At 36.9% G+C, this 19,679-nt stretch overlaps 1 protein-coding gene across 3 annotated transcripts in view; it reads right to left on the reverse strand.

Annotated features, from left to right (window-relative positions):
* The window catches only part of PLXDC2 (plexin domain containing 2), a 510,688-nt gene that overhangs the window by 279,042 nt on the left and 211,967 nt on the right, over positions 1-19,679 (reverse strand). For all 3 annotated transcript variants that reach the window (XM_072825456.1, XM_072825454.1, XM_072825455.1), the window contains one exon: positions 4,950-5,161. In XM_072825456.1, coding sequence (XP_072681557.1) covers positions 4,950-5,161 — 212 coding nt within the window. The remainder of the gene's footprint in view (positions 1-4,949; positions 5,162-19,679) is intronic.

A 19,679-nucleotide genomic window follows, 5' to 3' on the forward strand; every position in this document is an offset into this window, starting at 1 on the left:
AATAAAATATTAGAGTGTATATAATAACCTTATGTGCAGCAATTAACAATTGCTAACTTTTTAAAGAAATGTATTGCAAAATTTGTAAAAATAAGATGCAGACACAATTTTAAATGCGCTATAGCAGAAAATCAAAAGAATTTTTACATAAGCATTTAGAAGAAAACCAGTTGATTTCTGGATTTTAGCTATATTCAGCACACATATTTGCTGACCATTCTCAATTATACCCTCCTCAGATAAGAGCTTTAATGTGAACATAGATGACACAATTGCTGGGTATGCCTGCAATTTTTAATTTGGTACCAAATGAGAAATCCACAAGACATGTTGTTGGTAGGCAACTCAATTTAATCTAAGATATTCCAGAACATTTATATCTTCAAAATCAATAGCAAAATCTGCTTTGTGGCCTAACTCTCTACAACTCAGTGTGGCCTGTTGTCTGGCCACATATGCAACACCTGAGAGGCACTGGGCTCACTCACAATTTCTGAGTCAGTCTGGATCATGGAGCTACACTTATATGACCCATAAACACTATTAGAAAATATTCCTTTCTTCAAGTCATCCCGGTGCTTTTGAATCAAAGCAAAAAAATAAATAAAAATAAATAAATAAATAAATAAATAAATAAATAAATAAATAAATAAATAAATATAAAAATAAAGGAAGAAAGAAAATCACAGTTGACGATCCTTTTCAGAAACATTTTCATTGTCCCAAGACAAGGAAAATGAAGCTCAAAATATCGCATGGGACTACGAGACAGAAACTCCATGTTTGGTTCAGTGTGTTAGGAAGGAATTTGTGACAGATTCCTAAGGCAAAGAACTGTAAGTTACTGACACTGTGACGAGTGGTCAGCTGGTGAAACTGATCTTCATGAGGATCAAGTATTTTCACCAAACGCTGCTCAGATTCTCCCCTTTCCATAAGGTGCCACTGATCCTGCAAGAGCTCTGTGCCAATGAAGAAAGGAACAGTTGGCAACAAGGTGAAGGTACGTGTGCTACTCATCCATGCATGTGTCCTGGGTCATGGGGTTCGCTGATACCTGCTCGAACACGGCTGAATCATGAATGAGATTCAGCCTTACATAAAAGTCTTGGAAGCCCTTGTATTCCTAAAGGAATTACAAGTGGTTACATGTCCACATGGACAGAAAAAATACAAGAACAAAGAAAGGTCTGGCATAAGTCAACATTCAGATCAACAGAGGCATTTGCCAACTATTGAGCCCCTACTTATTCATCAGGAAATACAAACATTTTCAAACATCTTTACATCTTCATGAGAAGAATATTAAAAAAACAAAACTAAAACAAAAACAAAAGAAGGCAATGACAACAACAACAAGAAACTTCAACTGGAAGAATTTTTCAGTTTTCCAGTCCTTCCATTATCTGTTCTTGTGTAGAGCCAGAAAAAATACTGTCACCAAGTTAAGAGAATAACAGCCTTTGTTTATGTCTGAATGAATTTGTGCCAAAATAGTAAATATGCTATTGTCTTTTGTTTTTGTCTTTGGTGAAAGTGGGGTATCAAGTCTAGACAATGGCAGAAGCAGAAGAGCACATGCACACAGGAATGCCATTCTGGGTGGCTGAAATCTCACTGGGATACAAATTATTTTCACAGCCACCACTATAGTCAGGACTCTGAGACAAAATAATTCTGATTCTTGACATCAACCCTGGAAGCATCTAAAGGAAAAAGCACACATAATCTTTCATGCTCATTGCTTATATTAAGTGATATAAATCAAAATGCTTATTCCTAAGAGATAAGAAAGACCTTGTCACAATGCCCGGCACAGAGTAGCCACTCTATAACGATTTGGTTCCTTTCTTCCTTATTTCTGTTTAACTCAATCAGGCAAAAATATTTTCCCCAAAAGAAACACAACAATGTTCAAAAATGCCATTTCAAGGGCCAGGATAAATAAACTTTGCAGAGAAGTTTCAGATGTAGGCTTTTGTTTTCAGAACTAGAGGTAGTGCCAAAGAGTGACTTATGGGACTTTAGTCCCCAATAATCTCCACCAATCCCCAGAACCCCATCAGAACAAATAAATTCTTCAAATAAAAGTGGCCATCTTGTTATGAAATCTAACCTCAAGAGAAGTCTCCTTCCAGCCAGACTGAAACTCTGGAGTTACTCTCACATCAATATGCGGGTATTGCCATGGTCCACAATCATTACATAAGCAAAGTGTCATTTACTTATCTTTACATTAGAGGAAGCAAAATCAAGTAGAAAGAACAAATCTTGGGAGCTGGGCAGGCCTAGGTTTAAATACCAGCCCCTTTGTTCATTAATGGAAGAGCTTAGGGAAGAAATTGGCCTCATGTAGAAGTTACTGAGATTGCCCAGTGAACCTGGAGACACAAACCTCACTACGCTGACATAAGGGCCAGGCAAGATGATATCCATACAGTGCCTAGCAGATCTTAGCACCAATGGGTTACCCAGCACAGAGCTCCCTGTACCATCACCATCCTTCCTCTTTAATTTAACTGATTCAAAATCACTGACATTATGTGATCTCCTCTGTTAAGGTAGAAAAAGAGAAAAACTAGCTGAATAACAAGATCATGTCTATAATAACAACTGGGATTGTACTTTGAGGATTGTTAATACATCCCTGAGCAAAGGGATTTTCTATTTTATGAATGATGAGGAAAATTCAGCATCCTGCATAGAGATTGCACAGAGTTCTAGGAATGTGTGTTCTCCCCTTTCAATCTCAGTAAGCCATCAGTCCTGGGCAGAGATGTAAACACCTCTGCTTCTGTTCATCTCCTTTCTTTATGCTGCACCCCAGCTAAAGAGTACTCAGGGAAGAATTAGGTTGCCCTCTTCAAGTTGCTATAACAACACTGTTGCCAAAATAGCAGGCACTCTGCAGGAGTCAGAATAGCCTCTTACAGATATTATAGGACTTGTGCTCCTGGCACATCCTCTGTTGCCCGTTAAGGGACCTGGCTAGGGCAGCCAGGGACCACCAGAGTCACATACTAGCTAAGGGGATGGAGAGGGGTTTTGAAAATTGTTGGGCTTCTCACATACACAGAATCCCAATGGCCTGTGCTTCAGATCTTCTGAAGATTCCTCTTACTATGCAGGAACAAAATGATGCCTTGATACTATTTGGAGAACGATGTAGTGTCTGTTTCATGGAGTTGAGTTCTTTTCCTAAATAATGAGCACTTCAGAGCAGTAAAAAAGAATCTTGTCTCATTCTGAAAAAGTATAAACCTGTCACTTGGGAGAAAAGAGGAACTAAACCTTCAGATTGAGAAAGAATATTCAAACAGACAATGGCCAGACAGGCCAATGACAGGCCAATGACAACAGAACTCTGATCTCCAACCTCTACCAGTCCAGGGAGCCAAAACATAACCTCAGCGGCAATCAGCCCAGAATGGGCAGGACTTTCCTATATTTGGTCCCTAGGTCCAACTCAGTAAAAGCCAAATATGCTCCCCAAATCAATCACGTGAGATGCTCTGCCTCTAATTAGACCATCTCCAGCTTCTCTGTGCCAACAACTTCCAAGGAGAGCATACCTGAAGATTCTTGTTTTCTAAAGATGTATTTATTTACTTGAGAGAGAGAGAGAGCTCACACACACACACACACACATACACACGTGTGTGCATGTGCACGGTGGGGGAAGAAGCAGAGGGAGAGAATCTTTAAGCCGATTGCCCGCTGAGTGCTGAGCTCAGAGCCTGACAGGAGGGCTGGATTTCAGGACCCTGAGATCATGACCTGAGCCAAAACCAAAAGTGAGGTGCTTATTCAACTGAGCCAACCTGGTGCCCCATCCTTCTCTCCTTTTTTAAGTGAGAAACTTTCCCACTCCCCTGCCTGCTTTTGAGTTTCTGCCAGAGGGAAGTGATGGTAGTTGACTCTCTCTAGAGCAAACTGAATAAATGGCTTCTATTCTCATTTGGGTGGTTTTGCTTTTTTCCATAAGATTGACCTGTTTGTTTTCGTTAGATCTAGTAGACTAACAGGATCATGTTTTATGATTTGCAATGCTAAGGACTATGGAAATTTAAGCAATGCAATACCACCCTTGAGGCCTCTGGGCAACCCAACAGTCTGCCTAAAATGTGTCCTCAGCAAACTTCCATACTCCTCAAACCCATCTCCAACCCTCTGCCTTCCACTTCATAGCTCCAACCATAACAAAGAATTGTTTATAGTCACAGAGTGACTGACCATTCCAGTTTGCCCAGAACTGCCTTGTTTTTAGGACTGAAAATGCTATACCCCAGAAAAACACTCCACCACCAGTAAACTGGGATAGGAGGTCACTCCATGAGACTCTCCAGGGTGCCCTAGCATTCTAAGATTTAGCCATTGCAGGTGCAATTCACTCTGCTAGCAATCTTTCTCACTACTGACAGGATATCAACCTGGTGAACTCCTCTCAATCTGCCAAGGCCCTGCCTAAAGGCCCACTCCCAGGACAAGAGTCTTTGACAATGTCCCACCCCCAATCCCAAGCAGGTCATCTCCCTCCTCCATGCCACACTACAGCTTGAATATATCCTTGTACATATCACATAGCATAAAGCTCATCTTGTTACACAGGGATTTCCTTGCAGGCAGGTGCTGTATCTTGTTCTGCTTTGAGTCTCCTCACTGTCATCACCACATCTAGCCAATGTTTGTCCATTTCATGAGTAAATGAACTCATGGGTGATTAAATGGCTTAGTTACTATGTATTTACTTATTTAATATAGTTATAATTATTGATTACTGAATTACTAAATATTAACTAATTATTTATTAATGAGTTAAATTGATCCTTATAAAAAATCATAAAGCTCTCAGTTGAGCTGAAGGTAGAGACTATACATAGATGGAAGCTGGGTGCCTCACAGAAAATAGATTCGTCAATCCATTTCAGTTACCCAGGTTATTTACCTACCTCAATCTGGGTGGTGTTGTCCTGCCCATCATCCAGTAGCAGGTCCGTGAAGCCTCTGGGCTCTGGGGAGTCTTGGCCCACGCTTGCACGGTTTGAGTCTACAGCTTTGAGAGAATCCAAGCTCCTTTTCCACCGGTGGCTGAAGGCATGTGTGTCCACTTCCACTTCCTCTTCTGTTTGTGGGAAGGCCTGAGCAACTTGATATTGCCAATCTGTTTGAACAAGAAATAAAATAATGAGTTACCACTTGTTATGAGTCATACACATTGCTTAGCTAATAGAGCAGAAAAATAATTTTGCCAGTCATGAAGATAGGAAACTAACTCCTAACAATGAAATCTGTTTAATTGTAATATTTTGAGTTGGTAAGAACATCTCTGTGTAGAATGAAATTTTAAAACATGCCATAAGTCGTGACAATGGTTAATGTGGAGATCCAGCAGAGTCCCTAAAACAGATGTGCAGCCCTAAAGCAATGCATTTTTATTCCCTTCCCTCCTCGTCCTCCACACACACCCTTCAAAAATATTCTCTAGTTGTTCTCAGAAAACAAGCTACAATCCAAACAAAGGAATGAAACCTAGAGACTCTTAGCACATATGAAAATAAAAGTCAGACAGTATTAACTTGCGAGTTTATATTCATTTCACACAAGTTCTGCTGGACAGCGAAAGACAACAATGTATTCGAATGGGTTAAATAATATATGGAATGATCTTTGTGTAAATGTGCTAACCTGCCTTGTAGCTCACAAGTCAGATTTGGTTCATTGCCTACCTCATTTAATAAGTAACACCCTCAGGAGGCATCACAAATGCTCTTGTTCATTTGTGCTGTTCTCACCTTGGACTCTTGTCAGGGTGGTGAAGGATGATAGTGATAGGCACTTAGAGAAAAGGATGGGAAAGCAAAGAGACCAAATCACAAAGGTATTTTAAAGCCATCTGCAGGGACTGGCCTTGCTGACCTAGCTCATCCTACTACTACAGGAGGGAAAATAAGATTTAATCATGACTCCTGGTCTTTCATTTCAGTAGGTCAAGCAGGGGAAGGTATATCTCATATCTCAACTGAATATGGGAAATTCAGTTTCTGACCAAGAAGAACAGCCTTCTTCTACGCAACTATTACCCAGAGATATGAATTGACAGGCTTTATAACTGGCATGATACAGGTTCAAAAAGGGCTAAGAGAGCAGTGATTTAATTATAGCTGTGATGTTGCCCTCAATAGAGGAACATTCCAAGAAATGAAAATGTATTTAATGAGACTTATAATACCATTGTATCAGCTACTTAGAACTCTGATAACTAAGTTAAGGCTACCACTACTAATCGCACACAAATGGTCTACAGTATTTCCCTTTCAACTCAGAAAGGTACTAAGAATTCTTCTAGACAGGAAGGATATTCTTTGGTTTCATCATGAGATTAAAAGATCTCCCAGTGCTTCATGTCTTGGTGGATACAGCCCAGAGAGAAAGTACCATCATAATGTTGGTCATCTAGACTTTTCCATGGGCTCACAAAATGGTAGAGCTGAAAAGAACCACAAAGACAGAATTGGCCAAGAGCTCCACAAAGAGAAACCCAAGAGCCTGAAAAATGTAGTACCATGCACGATTCAGAGTTGTTGTAAGGCTGAAAAATCTCTTGTATATAAAAGGTTGATTGTGGTCCCCTCCACTGACCCACACATAAATATTCACTAATCATGTCTAATGAGTATTGCCATCATCACTATAGAAAATGTTTTTTTCTTAAAGATTTTATTTATTTATTCATGAGAGACACAGGGAGATAGGCAGAGATATAGGCAGAGGGAGAAACAGGCTCCCCACACAATCCTAGGACCCTGGGATCACAACCTAAGCCGAAGGCAGATGCTCAACCACTGAGCCATCCAGGTGCCCTGAAAATATTTCTTTTTTTGACACTGTTGTGCCACTGGCCATTGAATGGTGCTGAATAAATGTCTGTTAACTGACTGATGGATAAATGAACTGTTGACAGTCTCTTTGGAGCAACAATGATTGGACCAGACAGAGTCAAGTAATGGAGGAAATACTGCATAAGGACTCAAAAGACCTGGGTGGAATTCTTTGTTAGGTTTCCTGGATAAGGGATCCAGCATAATTTACAAAACTCTGTGCTTTGGTTGCCCTATATTTAAATGGGAATGAAAATACCTTACTTGAGAAAGCAGACAGCTTTTCCTGAGGATGTGTCAGGCTTTAAGACCTATGATTCTAGGCAAAGCTACATAAAGCAATTTTATTTGTTTTATTTATATATTCTGCCTCATTACCAAAAATATATGAGGCAGCTTACAACAAAAGTAAGCAATAAAGTTTTTATAATACCCAGGTAAGACCTGCTAGCCCAGCACTTAGGTTAACTTTAGAGGTGTGCGTTTGTTTTGCACTGAGGGTGGTGGCTATCTGAATACAAATAATCAGAACAACTGAAAATCTATACAAAAATTTTGTTAGAATATCAATATAGATAAGATATAATGCAGTTAATAGATTAAATGCTCCTGGATTTATAAATGATTTTTTTTTTAAAATCATACAAAGGGAACAACTCCAAACAGAGGTTTGTCATTCCTCTAAAATGTAAATCAGGAAGTCAACCTAGAACTTCAAAGAATTAATCTTTATTAAAATCTTCAAAACAGCATTTCAAAACAACTCTTGGTTTCTTTGGAATGGTGTTATTGTTGGATATTAACTGCCTGATATTAATGTTATTATTATCTTTCCAGAGATTTTTAACATAAGACAAAATAGGTTACCTTTCCCTGATGCCTATGGGCCAGTAACATCACACTAACCGTTGTGATCCCTGCACAGGGCAGGGAGAGTCAGATTAAGTAACACTGGAGGGGCTGTCTGCATAGAAAGTCTACTTCTCAACTTCTTGAGTTCCCTTTTTCATTTTTCTCCTGCCTTCTTACCCTAAAGAACAAATGAAAAAGAGCTTCAAAACTAAGGGGTGATAAAGCCCATATTCTCCACTGTTAAATTAAACAAAGAGACCATTAGATTGAGGGGGTTCTGATACCTCAGTAGCCTATGCAAGCAAGCCAAAACCTAGGCCTACAAATGCCTCCAGGTTAAGAAATCAAAACCAAAGGATAGCCAGTCTCACACAGCCAATGAGGCTTCTCTGAATCAGACAACTGCCTAAGCCAATCAGATAGTTTTTTTGCTCTGCTTCTGCCTTTTTTTCTATACAAGTCTCTCCCCTAGCTCCTGTTCTTGGAGCACCCTTGACTATTTCTAGCTCAGCCCTGCCAGATTGCAATCGATCTTTGCTCAGGTAAATTCTTGAAATATTTAATATGCCTCAGTTTATTTTATAACACCACTTAAGTTGAAATTTGGGATGTCTGATTAATGTGTCAAATTATTTTTGTAGTGAACATTCAAAATAACCCTTCAGCAGGATTACTGAGGAAGGTAAATTTCACATACAGGGAGGTCTTCTGCATAAGACAAGCATACATGCTTACTTTGGCACTTAATGAGGTAAGTCCCTAGATAGTTGTGGGGTTTTGGTGAGGATTTTTCTCCCCAATTTTTTGTAGTGTTTTATTTTTTATTTTTTCTTCTTTTTGTTCATGGTCACGTTAACAGCTATTACAGCTGTTGATTGGTTTGTCTCCATCATGGACATGCTTGCTCTTCCTAGAATTTGCTACCTTAAAATTTATAAACCTGTCTCTTGATTACTTGCTGGCTCTCATATTTACAAAGAGTAAACAGGATCTAAGGAAGGAACTGAGGAATTTTTTAATAAGAAAATTTGTGAGCTTTAGAGCTTGGGTTCTGTGAATTTTCTTTTGGTTGCTATTTTAGATCTAATTATTTTTCTCTGCTTATGTTGTGAACAATAAGAAACATTCCTATATGCTCATAATTCAGTACTCCATGGTTCATCAAGACTGGAGTATGAAATTGGCTTAGATTTTGATCCCATTTAAGACTGATTTTTAGACAAGATAAAACAAGTCAAGAATGAATGTTTTACAGAAATAAAGACCGAGAAAAATTGGCAAAACCACGGCATGGTTATCTACATTGTAAATTATTCCTATGCACTTCATGTGCTTCCAAACTCATAAAAATATTTTAAATTATTCTTTAAATCACTACCTAAACGAATTATTCAGAAACAAGCTAAAGGGATATATGTAATATAATTTTTCCCTTCCTAGCTGTAGTGAAAACAAAAGCAACAGGAGGGATCTTTGAGTAGTCTGGCTGAACAGATTGTTTGCTTTCTGTCCACTGTATGTTAATTAAACCACTGATGGAAAACTTTCAAAGATAATTTTTTCCAACATATTTTGCTGTAGTTGTTAATCACATAGCTCATAGAAATATCAAGTATATCTAAAGATTCCTGTTTGGATATGAGAGAAAGCTGAAAGATATATTTTTGTGTATAGATAATACATAAATTGTTCTTAACATATTCTTGAGACATTTTATTTGATTAAAATAGCAGATAAACTATTACTAGAGAAGGTACTTCATTACATTCCAAATAGAGCATTATTATGAAACCCAACAATGTCTAGTTAATCTGAGAGTAAAAACAAGAAATTCATGTATAGCCTCATATTACCTTTTGCAAACCTTCCAAGTCTCTCTTGTGCCATCATACACTGTAAAATAATTTAAAATAAAATAAAGGGATCCCTGGGTGGCACAGCGGCTTGGCGCCTGCCTTTGGCCCAGGGCGCGATCCTGGAGACCTGGGATCGAATCCCACGTCGGGCTCCCGGGGCATGGAGCCTGCTTCTCCCTCTGCCTGTGTCTCTGCCTCTCTCTCTCTCTCTCTCTCTCTGTGACTATCATAAATAAATAAAAATTTATTAAAAAATAAAATAAAATAAAAACAAAAGGCAAGAAAACTCTGCTGGACTGGATATGTTTATTATGTTTATATTTGTGTCTTCACTGAATGAATTTACTAAAGTAGCTCACATTTAACCAGTAGCTATATGTTGAAACCATCTTTAACTATATATCTTGTGTCTTGCATATAAATCATACATACAATACATGCCCAACCACCAAGAAGTAACTACATAATTTGAAATGCATCTTATGTAATTGGGATCTAGCTGTATAGTTTTTTTTTTAAAAATAATGTTTAATTTATTTATTCATGAAAGACACACACACACACACAGAGAAGTAGAGACATAGATAGAGGGAGAAGCAGGCTCCTTGCAGGAAGCCCGATTTGGGACTTGATCCCCGGACCCCGGGATCATGCCCTGAGCCAAAGGCAGACACTCAACTGCTAAGCCACCCAGGCATCCCTATTTGTATAGCTTCTGACAGGCATTTTGGTCTATACAAGTGAACCAAATCACCCTTGTGAATCCTCTGCAGAAACATTAAGACTGTTCACTGCAAACAGATTTGCTGGCTAGATTCACCTGAGAATAGATGAGATGATCTGGCTGAGGTAGCCTCTTCCATATGGTTTTGCATTTCAATTTATTGAGGAAGTGAAGAAGAAATTCTATACAAATGCTTATATCCTTGCCTATGTCCAATGATGAACTAACTACACAGTGGATTTGAGGTTTTCATGGACAGCATCACAATATTAGACAACTACCAGAAGAGAAAGCATACTGATATTCTTTTGAGAGATATTAAAGTGTTCCAGTAGGCCCTAGGCATCACAGTCTTTGTAAGCTTCCTGCATGATTTTTTGAGCCCCCTTGGTTCATGCTCTAGTCCCAACACACATGCCTTGGGACTTGTCCTCATCATCTCTTGTCTCCTATCTGGTCTTACTGTCTTCAAACTCTTCCTTCTCCAATCTCTCCTCCATCTGCTACAAGAGACACCTTTCAGTTATTTGCTTCTCTCTTCTGATTAAAACTACTAATGGCTTTTTAGCATCCACATCCTTTACCACCTAGAAACACTCCATACTCTCGCTACAACTACTCTTCCCTCTCTTTACACTCCTGCCCTCATCATACCCTATGGTACCATCACATATAATTTCTCAATTATTTCTTTACTTGCAATGAGTATCGTTACCTTTGCATGGAGGAATACTTTTTCACCCCACGCTTCAGGAAATCTCACAATTTCTTAAAGATCCAACTCAAATAGTCTCTTGTTAAATGAAGCTTCTCTTGACTCCTTGACTCCTCCAGGGCAGAGTCTAGTTGAGGTTTCTATTATAACACAATTCTTCTTAAAAAAAAAAAAAAAATAACACAATTCTTCTTTTTACCTGACTCTTGAAACACTTTTCTATCCCCACTTGAATGTATGATTTTATCAGAAAAGAGTTAACTCAGAAGGCCTAAGACAGCTATCCTTAGAAAATGTCTTAGAAGTTTGGCCCTTGGCTAAGTATCTAGAAACAAGATTTAGGGAGGGTTCCCGCTATTCTCTAACAGATAAGAATGGCTTACTATGGCTAAACTGTTCGGGCAAACACTATGGTTTATCCTGAACACCTGCCTTTCTTCTGGGAGTCTGGACTCTTGGTACATGCTAAACAGAAGGTGGTTATATGAACAGTTTCCAGTAAAAACACTGGGCATGGAGTTTTTAATGAACTTCCCTCATTGATAATATTTTACATGCATCATTATGGTTTGTTGCTGGAAAAATTAAATGTGTCATGTGTGCTCCTGCTGGAGAGTGCTCTTGGAAACTTTCCCCAGTTTCCCCGACACTGCCCCAAGTGTCTATCCCCTTTGCAGATTTTGGTTTGTATCTTTTTGCTGTAATAAATCATAGCCATGACCACAACTCTATGCTAAGTCACATGAGACCTCCTAGCGTATCACCAAATGTTGGGATGGCCTAGAAAGACTCCTAACACACAGATGTTTCAGATCAGAGACTCTATCTTAATTACGTTTTGTCCCATCATTATAAGCATGGGCATTGACATATATACTAAGTATCTAAAATCTTCGGAATAACAAGTGAATGAATAAGTAAATGAATGATTGACCAAGTTGCTGCTTACCTGAGACAATGTCTTAAAAGATTATGTGTGTAATCTTTTATCTAACTTAAGATTTTAACCACCTTTCTGAGTAGCCAGATAAAAGGGTGGAAGAAGGAGAAAATTACAGAAAACAAATCTACAACAGCTTTTATTTCTCTGACATGAGTTTGACTCAAAAATAGCTCACTGGCCTGTTGGGTGATGCTCAGCAACACTTATGGTTACAGTTTATCATCTCATTTCTTTTTGGTTAATGAACTCCGTAAGAAATTCAACAAATGTCTTTGAAGAATCAAGGCATGACCCAGAGAGATTGAAAAGTTATGATATAGATGAAACAAGGACAACTTTAATGTTGAAATAGGTGGAGAATTACTCTAGAATTTTGAAGTATTGATAGTTTTCTAATTTTACCATTAAATAAAATAATAAAACTTTAAAATTCTATACACAAAAATGGAATCCTATGGAAAGCATTCTTGGCTTCACAAAAATTTATCAATGAGATTTAAGGCACATTTAAGTTGTGCTATATATTTACTAAAGTATTAACAATAAGTACAAAGAATAAAACTTTGTTAACAGTTTAAAAGAGGTATTTATGCATGGCTTCTAATTTCAAATTAATAATAAACTGGGACGCCTAGGTGACTCAGCGGTTGAGTGTCTGCCTTTGGCTCCCGCAGTCCCAGGATCCAGTCCCACATCGGGCTCCCTGCAGGGAGTGTTTCTCCCTCTGCCTATGTCTCTGCCTCTCTCTCTGTGTCTCTCATGAATAAATAAATAAAATCTTAATAATAATAATAATAATATTGATAATAATAACTAACCTTAATTTAGGGTTAGTTAAATACAATGCACTGTTCTAAACATCTGCACACATTGATGTATTTGTCATGTACTGTTACTAATCTATCTTACCTAAGAGAAAATTGTTGCATATGTGGTAACTGATAGGCTAGGAAAGTAACCAGAGCTGGATCCAGAGGCTTGGTCTTAATCATCTATTTGGCCATTGATTAATCTTTTGGGGGGTCAATTTAGCTATCTGTCACCAGTGTTGACAACATGACACAAAGAAACAAACTAAGTGAAAAAAAATAAATTAGATAAAATGTGCTATTGAAAACAGCAAAAATCTGGAAAAAAATCTAGCATGTGAAAGCAAAAAAAGAATATATCTCATTAGGTTGACTGTCGATGGAAGGAAATTAAACATTGCTAGTATAAAAACAGAGAAGATAGTAGGAGCACATTAATATTGATTATATTTTTATTATAACTTGAAAGGCTGGGAAGTACTTGAAAATAAATGATAGATTTTTTTGTTAATTGAGGATTTTCTAATTAAATGCCTAGCAAAAATTTAAAAGAAAAATTAAATTCCTTCAAGTAGATTTCACATGTGTTTTACTGGGAAGATAACCTCCTGTTTCATAATAAAAAAGATGATTATCAAAGAACTCAGGCCATCTGCTGATTTTTCAGATAAATCTGTCAGATTTAGAGAATAAACTCATTTCCATAGGAACCATACTCTACAAATGATCTATAAACAGAGAAAATAGCATTTAATTAAATCTGAGAAGCTATCTTTTAATAAGGTCTTCGAGATCTTCTCTAGAAAACACTGCATCATAAGCCAAGAAACCAAATGGAAATTTTAGGTATGTGACCTCTTGTATCTATAAAATGAAAGGGAGCAGTTTTGTAGCTCTTTATGACCCCTCTTGCCTATAAAAGTCAATCATCTACTCACTGGCTAAATATCTTGTCAACATATTTTGGACTATTTTGGGTCCAATATTAAATACAATTATTTTCAGGTTTACTATTTAATTTGTGAAAATTCACATATTATGGGACTTGAGTGTCTCCATAGCACAATAAAAAAGTAAAACTATTTGGTAAAAATACCTTAATACTTCTATTTATCATTAGCTATCCTAAACTACCCTTGCTGCCTATATTCATAATGCCTGATTTTTTTAAAAGATATTATTTAAATTCAATTTAGTTAACATATAGCATTATATTGGTTTCAGGAGTAGAATTTTGTGATTAATCACTTGCATATAACACCCAGGGCTCCCAAATGGCCTGTTTTAAAATAAGGTCTCTGTCCTAAAAGCTAAGCCTGAATGCATGAAAAGTGTAACTCTGCCTGCCAAGGGAGGTGGAAAATTCTGTAAACAAGGACTAGTCATGGCCAATAGCTTCTCTTAAAAAAAAAAAAAATGTTGAGTCTTTTGAGCCAGACCATGCCAGATGGAATCAATTGGTATAATGGTGCCCAGTGTCAAACATAATGTCCAAATGCCTAGGGCCCAAATCACTGAGGGTCTTATATTAAATTATGGCTGCCAGATGTCTGATATACTCAATCTCACCACATACTGTCATCAGACCATACTCAGTTTGTGGGGTCAGAATCCATAATGGCCCAATGTTGAGCCCAGGCTGACTTAGCCAATGATCACAGATGACAGCCAATGTATGCTTTTCTATCAGATTGTTTTATAAATTTTATCTGATTTAAATCAAGCCATACCATTATCAGAATGGTCCCAAATTTCTATAGGTTAAATGCCCACTAGAGATTTGTGTGGACTTGAACAAGTGGTCAATAACACCTGCAATTTCCTCATCACAAAATTATCTTTATTGTTTATGTTTTTTTTTAAGTTATACCCCTAAGATTATAAATATAAGGTTATTCAGGGCCTGCATTTTTATTAAAAAATGACTTTAGTTAATGTAAAGCATTCCATATTCTAAGACTGAAATCCAGCAGTACTTTTCTGAAGTTTGATTACAAAGTTCAACCCGAACAAATCAATAGTTTAACTGCACCTCCATTCCCTACTTGTCCCCAAATAATGTGCAATGCTTTCCATCTACTCCAACAGTTAAGGAATAAACACCTAGATCAACCCTAAGGTCTGTTCCCATTAGGACAAGCCGGATATCAGTTGTTAAATGTTGAATACCATTCCTAGATAAAAGTGAAAAATACAACCACAAAATCTATACTTTTGAGCTCCCTGCTTTGTGATAAGTTGAAAATACAGGGTAAACAAAATACAGTCTCTTAATATATTCAACTTTGAGACTCAGTCATTACACAAAACACACAAACATAATAGAAAGTCGTTTAAGAATGCCAGGCAGAAAAACAAAAAGTTCCATTTTAGTTTTATATAAATTTAGAAGACCAGCAGAAAAAAAATATCAATAGCACATATCAAGATTAATGCAATGTGCACTTCTAATTCAATGTTTTGATCAACAAAATGGCAGTCATGTATGGTTTATTTGTTTTTCTTTTTAAGATTTTATTTATTTGAGAGAGAGAGAGAGAGAGCATGAGAGAGAGTACAAATGGTGGAGAGAGGGAGAGGGCAAAGCAGACTCCTGGCTAAGGAGAGAGCCCAATGTGGGACTGGATCCCAGGACACTGAGATCATGACCTGAGCTGATGGCAAATACTTAGCTGACTGAGCCACCTCATGCACCCCATTTGGTTTACCTGAATATATACAAGTATGTCTAACCTAATAAATTTTTAAAGATCTGTCTTCAAAAAAAAAGACATGTCATAAATAGATAACTCAAAACAAAGTAAATATAAATACCAATTATGTTAAAATATTTAACATTATAAAAGAAAAAACATAATTCTTTCATATACTAAGTTCACAAAGATTTTTTTGTTTTATTTTTAAGTTCACAAAGATTTATTCTAAAACTGTACTCATCAATGTTTGATAGAGATTTTTTTTTTGAAGCAAGAATTTTATTCTTTCATATTGGTAGCTAGATTCTAATTTTAATAAACATTTCATATTGGTAAATTTACAATCTGCAGCATAACTCAGATTTGATACTGTGGAAATATTTTGATATGCACAAAAAGACTTAATGTATAAGTATAAAACCTATATATAATATGATTTGAACTAGGTAAAATAAGAAATATATACATATATACAAATTCAGAAGAGCAAAAAAAGAAAAAGAAATACATTATAGTATTATCAGTGCTTCTTTCTGTGTTATACAGGATGGAAGCATCTAGGGTTTTGATTTGTTCTCATAGCATATCTTTATTTTATACATTTTCTATAATGCTTCACTTCTTTCTTTTCTAAAGATTTATTCACTTATTTTGAGAGAAAGAATGAGAGAGCATGTGTGCGTGCTCAAGTGGGGGGAGGGGTATAGAGGAGGAAAAGGAAGAGAATCTCAAGCTGACTGCCTGCTGAGCACAGAGCCCAAAACTGGTCTCAATTTCACAAAGCTGAGACCAGATTAGATTCTGAGTTGAAATCAAGAGTCAGACCCTTAACTTACCGAGCCATCCAGGCACCCCTACAATGTTTTAACTCTATACTGAGGGGGGTGAAAAACCTAAGTCTCTACTTTCTGAAGGTCAAATCCAAATATTCTGACTCGGTGAAATCTTTCATCACTACCACCATACAATTTTCCTACGGAGAGTTAATTTAAAGTGATCTCATAGAACTGTACTCAAACCTATTGCTGTTTTTCTTGTAAATATTGATTTAATGCCATTTCTCTACAAATGACTATGAGCTTGTCCAGGAGAGTTTGTGCTCCTTTCTGTTACTGTAATAAATGTTCACTAAAGCTGCTCAGGCTATCCAGTCTGTTTGTTCCCCTGGGGTATATCATGACATGGTTGGGGTGGTGACCTGGTGTTTTCTATCATGACAGCTATTGCTTACCATAATCTCACTTCTGTGCTTAAATTCTTATCTTGAATACTTAAGTATGTCGGGTTATATCTTGAGAAAACTGGAAGCATCCCTGCCAATTTCTGTGCAATTTCTAATACTTTTCTAACCTCTTTGTCTATATAAGAACTTCATCAAATAAACGATCAGTGTTGCAATACTGTAACTCCAAAATCCTTTAAAATGTTCAGATAGAGGGGCACCTGGGTGGCTCAGTGGTTGAGCATCTGCCTTTGGCTGAGGGTGTGATCCTGAGGTCCTGGGATGGAGTCCCGCATCAGGCTCCCCACAGGGAGCCTGCTTCTCCCTCTGCCTGTGTCTCTGCTTCTCTCTCTCTGTTTCTCTCACAAACAAATAAATAAAATCTTTTTTTAAAAAAGTGTTCAGATAGATTAATAGAGTAGAGAAAAATATTTCCCATTATTTTATTTCTCACATTTGATTCATATATTTATTGAAATATACCTTCATACTTCCTTATAACCACAAAGCAATGGGCAAAACTACTTAGCTTTGCTATCTCCAAATAACTTTGCAAAAAAATTCTTTCAAAAAAAGTCACAGGAAAAAGATTTATGCTTCTGAATATCAAAGGCATTGTGAAGCAAGGATTCATAAAAATTAGTTACAGCAGAAAGCATATAATTCTTCAAACAAAACTGACACTTTGTTATTTTAGTTAAATATGGAATACCTTATGTACAGAGATGTATTTCCTTCATTAAGTAGTTTTTGAGTATTTACTTGCATAATTCATCCACTTACTCAGGTTCCCTTATGATTAAATCAAACTAGTATTAGGGGTGAAATATCTTGACATAGAAAAAACTATATTTCTCTACATAAATTTACAGTTTTTAGTTACAAAAAAAATGTTCTAGACAGCCTCTATCCTAAGAATGGGAAACTTTAAGCCAAAAATTGAGAAAATCATGGGAAATAGAAAGTTTGAACATTAGCATAAATTTAGTTAAAAACTTTTGGTCTTGGGATGCCTGGGTGGGTCAGTGGTTAAGCATCTGCTTTTGGCTCAGGGCGTGATCCTGGAGTCCTGGGATCAAGTCCCACATCGGGCTCCCTGCGTGGAGCCTTCTTTTCCCTCTGCCTATGTCTCTGCCTTTCTCTCTATGTCTCTCATGAATAAATAAATAAAATCTTTTAAAAAAAGAACTTTTGGTCTTTAGGGACATCTTGGTGGCTCAGTGGTGGAGCATCTGTCTGTCTTCAGCTCAGGTGGTGATCCCAGGGTCCTGGGATCCAGTTCTCCATAGGGCTCCTTGTGAGGAGTTTGCCTCTCTCTGCCTATGTCTCTGCCTCTCTCTCTGTGTCTCTCATGAATAAATAAATCTTAAAAAAGAAAAAAAGAACTTTTTGGTCTTTCACAAACTGTACCCTACTTGTAATACTATTATTTTACTCTACTGAATTTGACAAGATGTTTTCACTTTATTTTTGAAAAAAAAAAAAAAAGGACATACCTAAATTGGAATACCAACTGCCAGTCATTCAAATGGCAGTTTTAAAATAAAGTTCTCAAGAATTTCTGAAATGTTACAAATGTCTGGATTTAGTCATTACTTTCCTAAATAACATTCCCTAATTAAATTGTGTGATTGCATATATTTATGCTGATTATGCAATTGAACTAACATTGTAAATAAACCACAATCAACAAAATTACATTAGAAAGGAGAGTAAGACAGTGAAAACTGTACTAAAATTAGATTTAAATTTCTGTGCTATATTCCTAAAATATACAAACCACAGTTGAGGATTAAGCTACCAAAGCGAGACAGAATCAACAAGTAAACTTTCAGTCCCCTAGATGAGCAGCACTCTTGAGCCTTTTAGGATCCAATTGCTTCCCTCCCCTTCTTCTCTGGAATTTACCTTTTCATAGGTACTTTTTTTATCCATACAAACAAAATTGCAGATAAACGGGAAAAGTCTGTGCTTTAAGTACTTGCTACAATGTGCATTTAGGCAAAACCTCTCTTCTACAGGTATGCTGACTTTAGTACACAACCAAGTAATAGTCTGAATTTCATAAAATAATTACAAACCAAACACTTTTCATTGTTGGGCAACAACTGCGGGCCAGGGTACTGCCATTTCTCACATTTTATGTATTCACTAGGGCTCAGAACAATACTAATATAAGAATTATTTCCTTTACATACAAATAAGCAATATATGAAAACCTGGATTTAAGAAAACGTGTTCCAGTTTTAAAAAATCCATAAACGATAGACTTTACACAATTTCCTTAGAGTAAGTAACTCCCCATTTTACATAAAAAAATCATTATTCATTTAAAAGAGCAAATAACCCAAAGGGCTTTAGAATGTTATTAAATTAAAATATTACCTTTCATCTAATATGAAAAATTAAATCATTAAAGAGAAAATTTTAAATACCTATTATTCTGTTCCAGGTGCAGGAGGCAGAATTATCAGCTTAGTGAATATACTTCCTGGATATTTCTCTGCATGTCTCCTCGTGTCTTTATTATTAAAAAAACTTTTTTTAAAGATTTATTTATTTATGAGAGACAGAGAGAGAGGCTGAGACACAGGCAGAGGGAGAGCAGGCTCCAGGCAGGGAGCCTGACGTGGGACTCAATCCCGGGTCTCCTGGATTACGCCCTGGGCAGAAGGCGGCCTTAAACCACTGAGCCACCCGGGCTGCCCTCCTCGCATCTTTATACAAAAAAGTGTGTATGCGAGTCCGTGCACATGCACATGCGCCTACATGCATATAGTTTATTTATTCTAGCACTACACACAATTTTTTTCCATGTTATTGGCTATACACTCAACAAACATGGTTTTCTATATCTCTATTTTTAGCATATGCCATTTGGAAATATATCTGCAAGTGGGGAAAAAAGCTTCTGTCCCTTGAGAAACTTTCTGTTAAAACATTATACTATGGTTCTCCTGCTGCTGTGAAAATATATCCACCTC

The sequence above is a fragment of the Canis lupus genome, chromosome 5 (genome assembly GCF_048164855.1).
Source record: "Canis lupus baileyi chromosome 5, mCanLup2.hap1, whole genome shotgun sequence".
NCBI classification, from domain to species: Eukaryota; Metazoa; Chordata; class Mammalia; order Carnivora; family Canidae; genus Canis; species Canis lupus.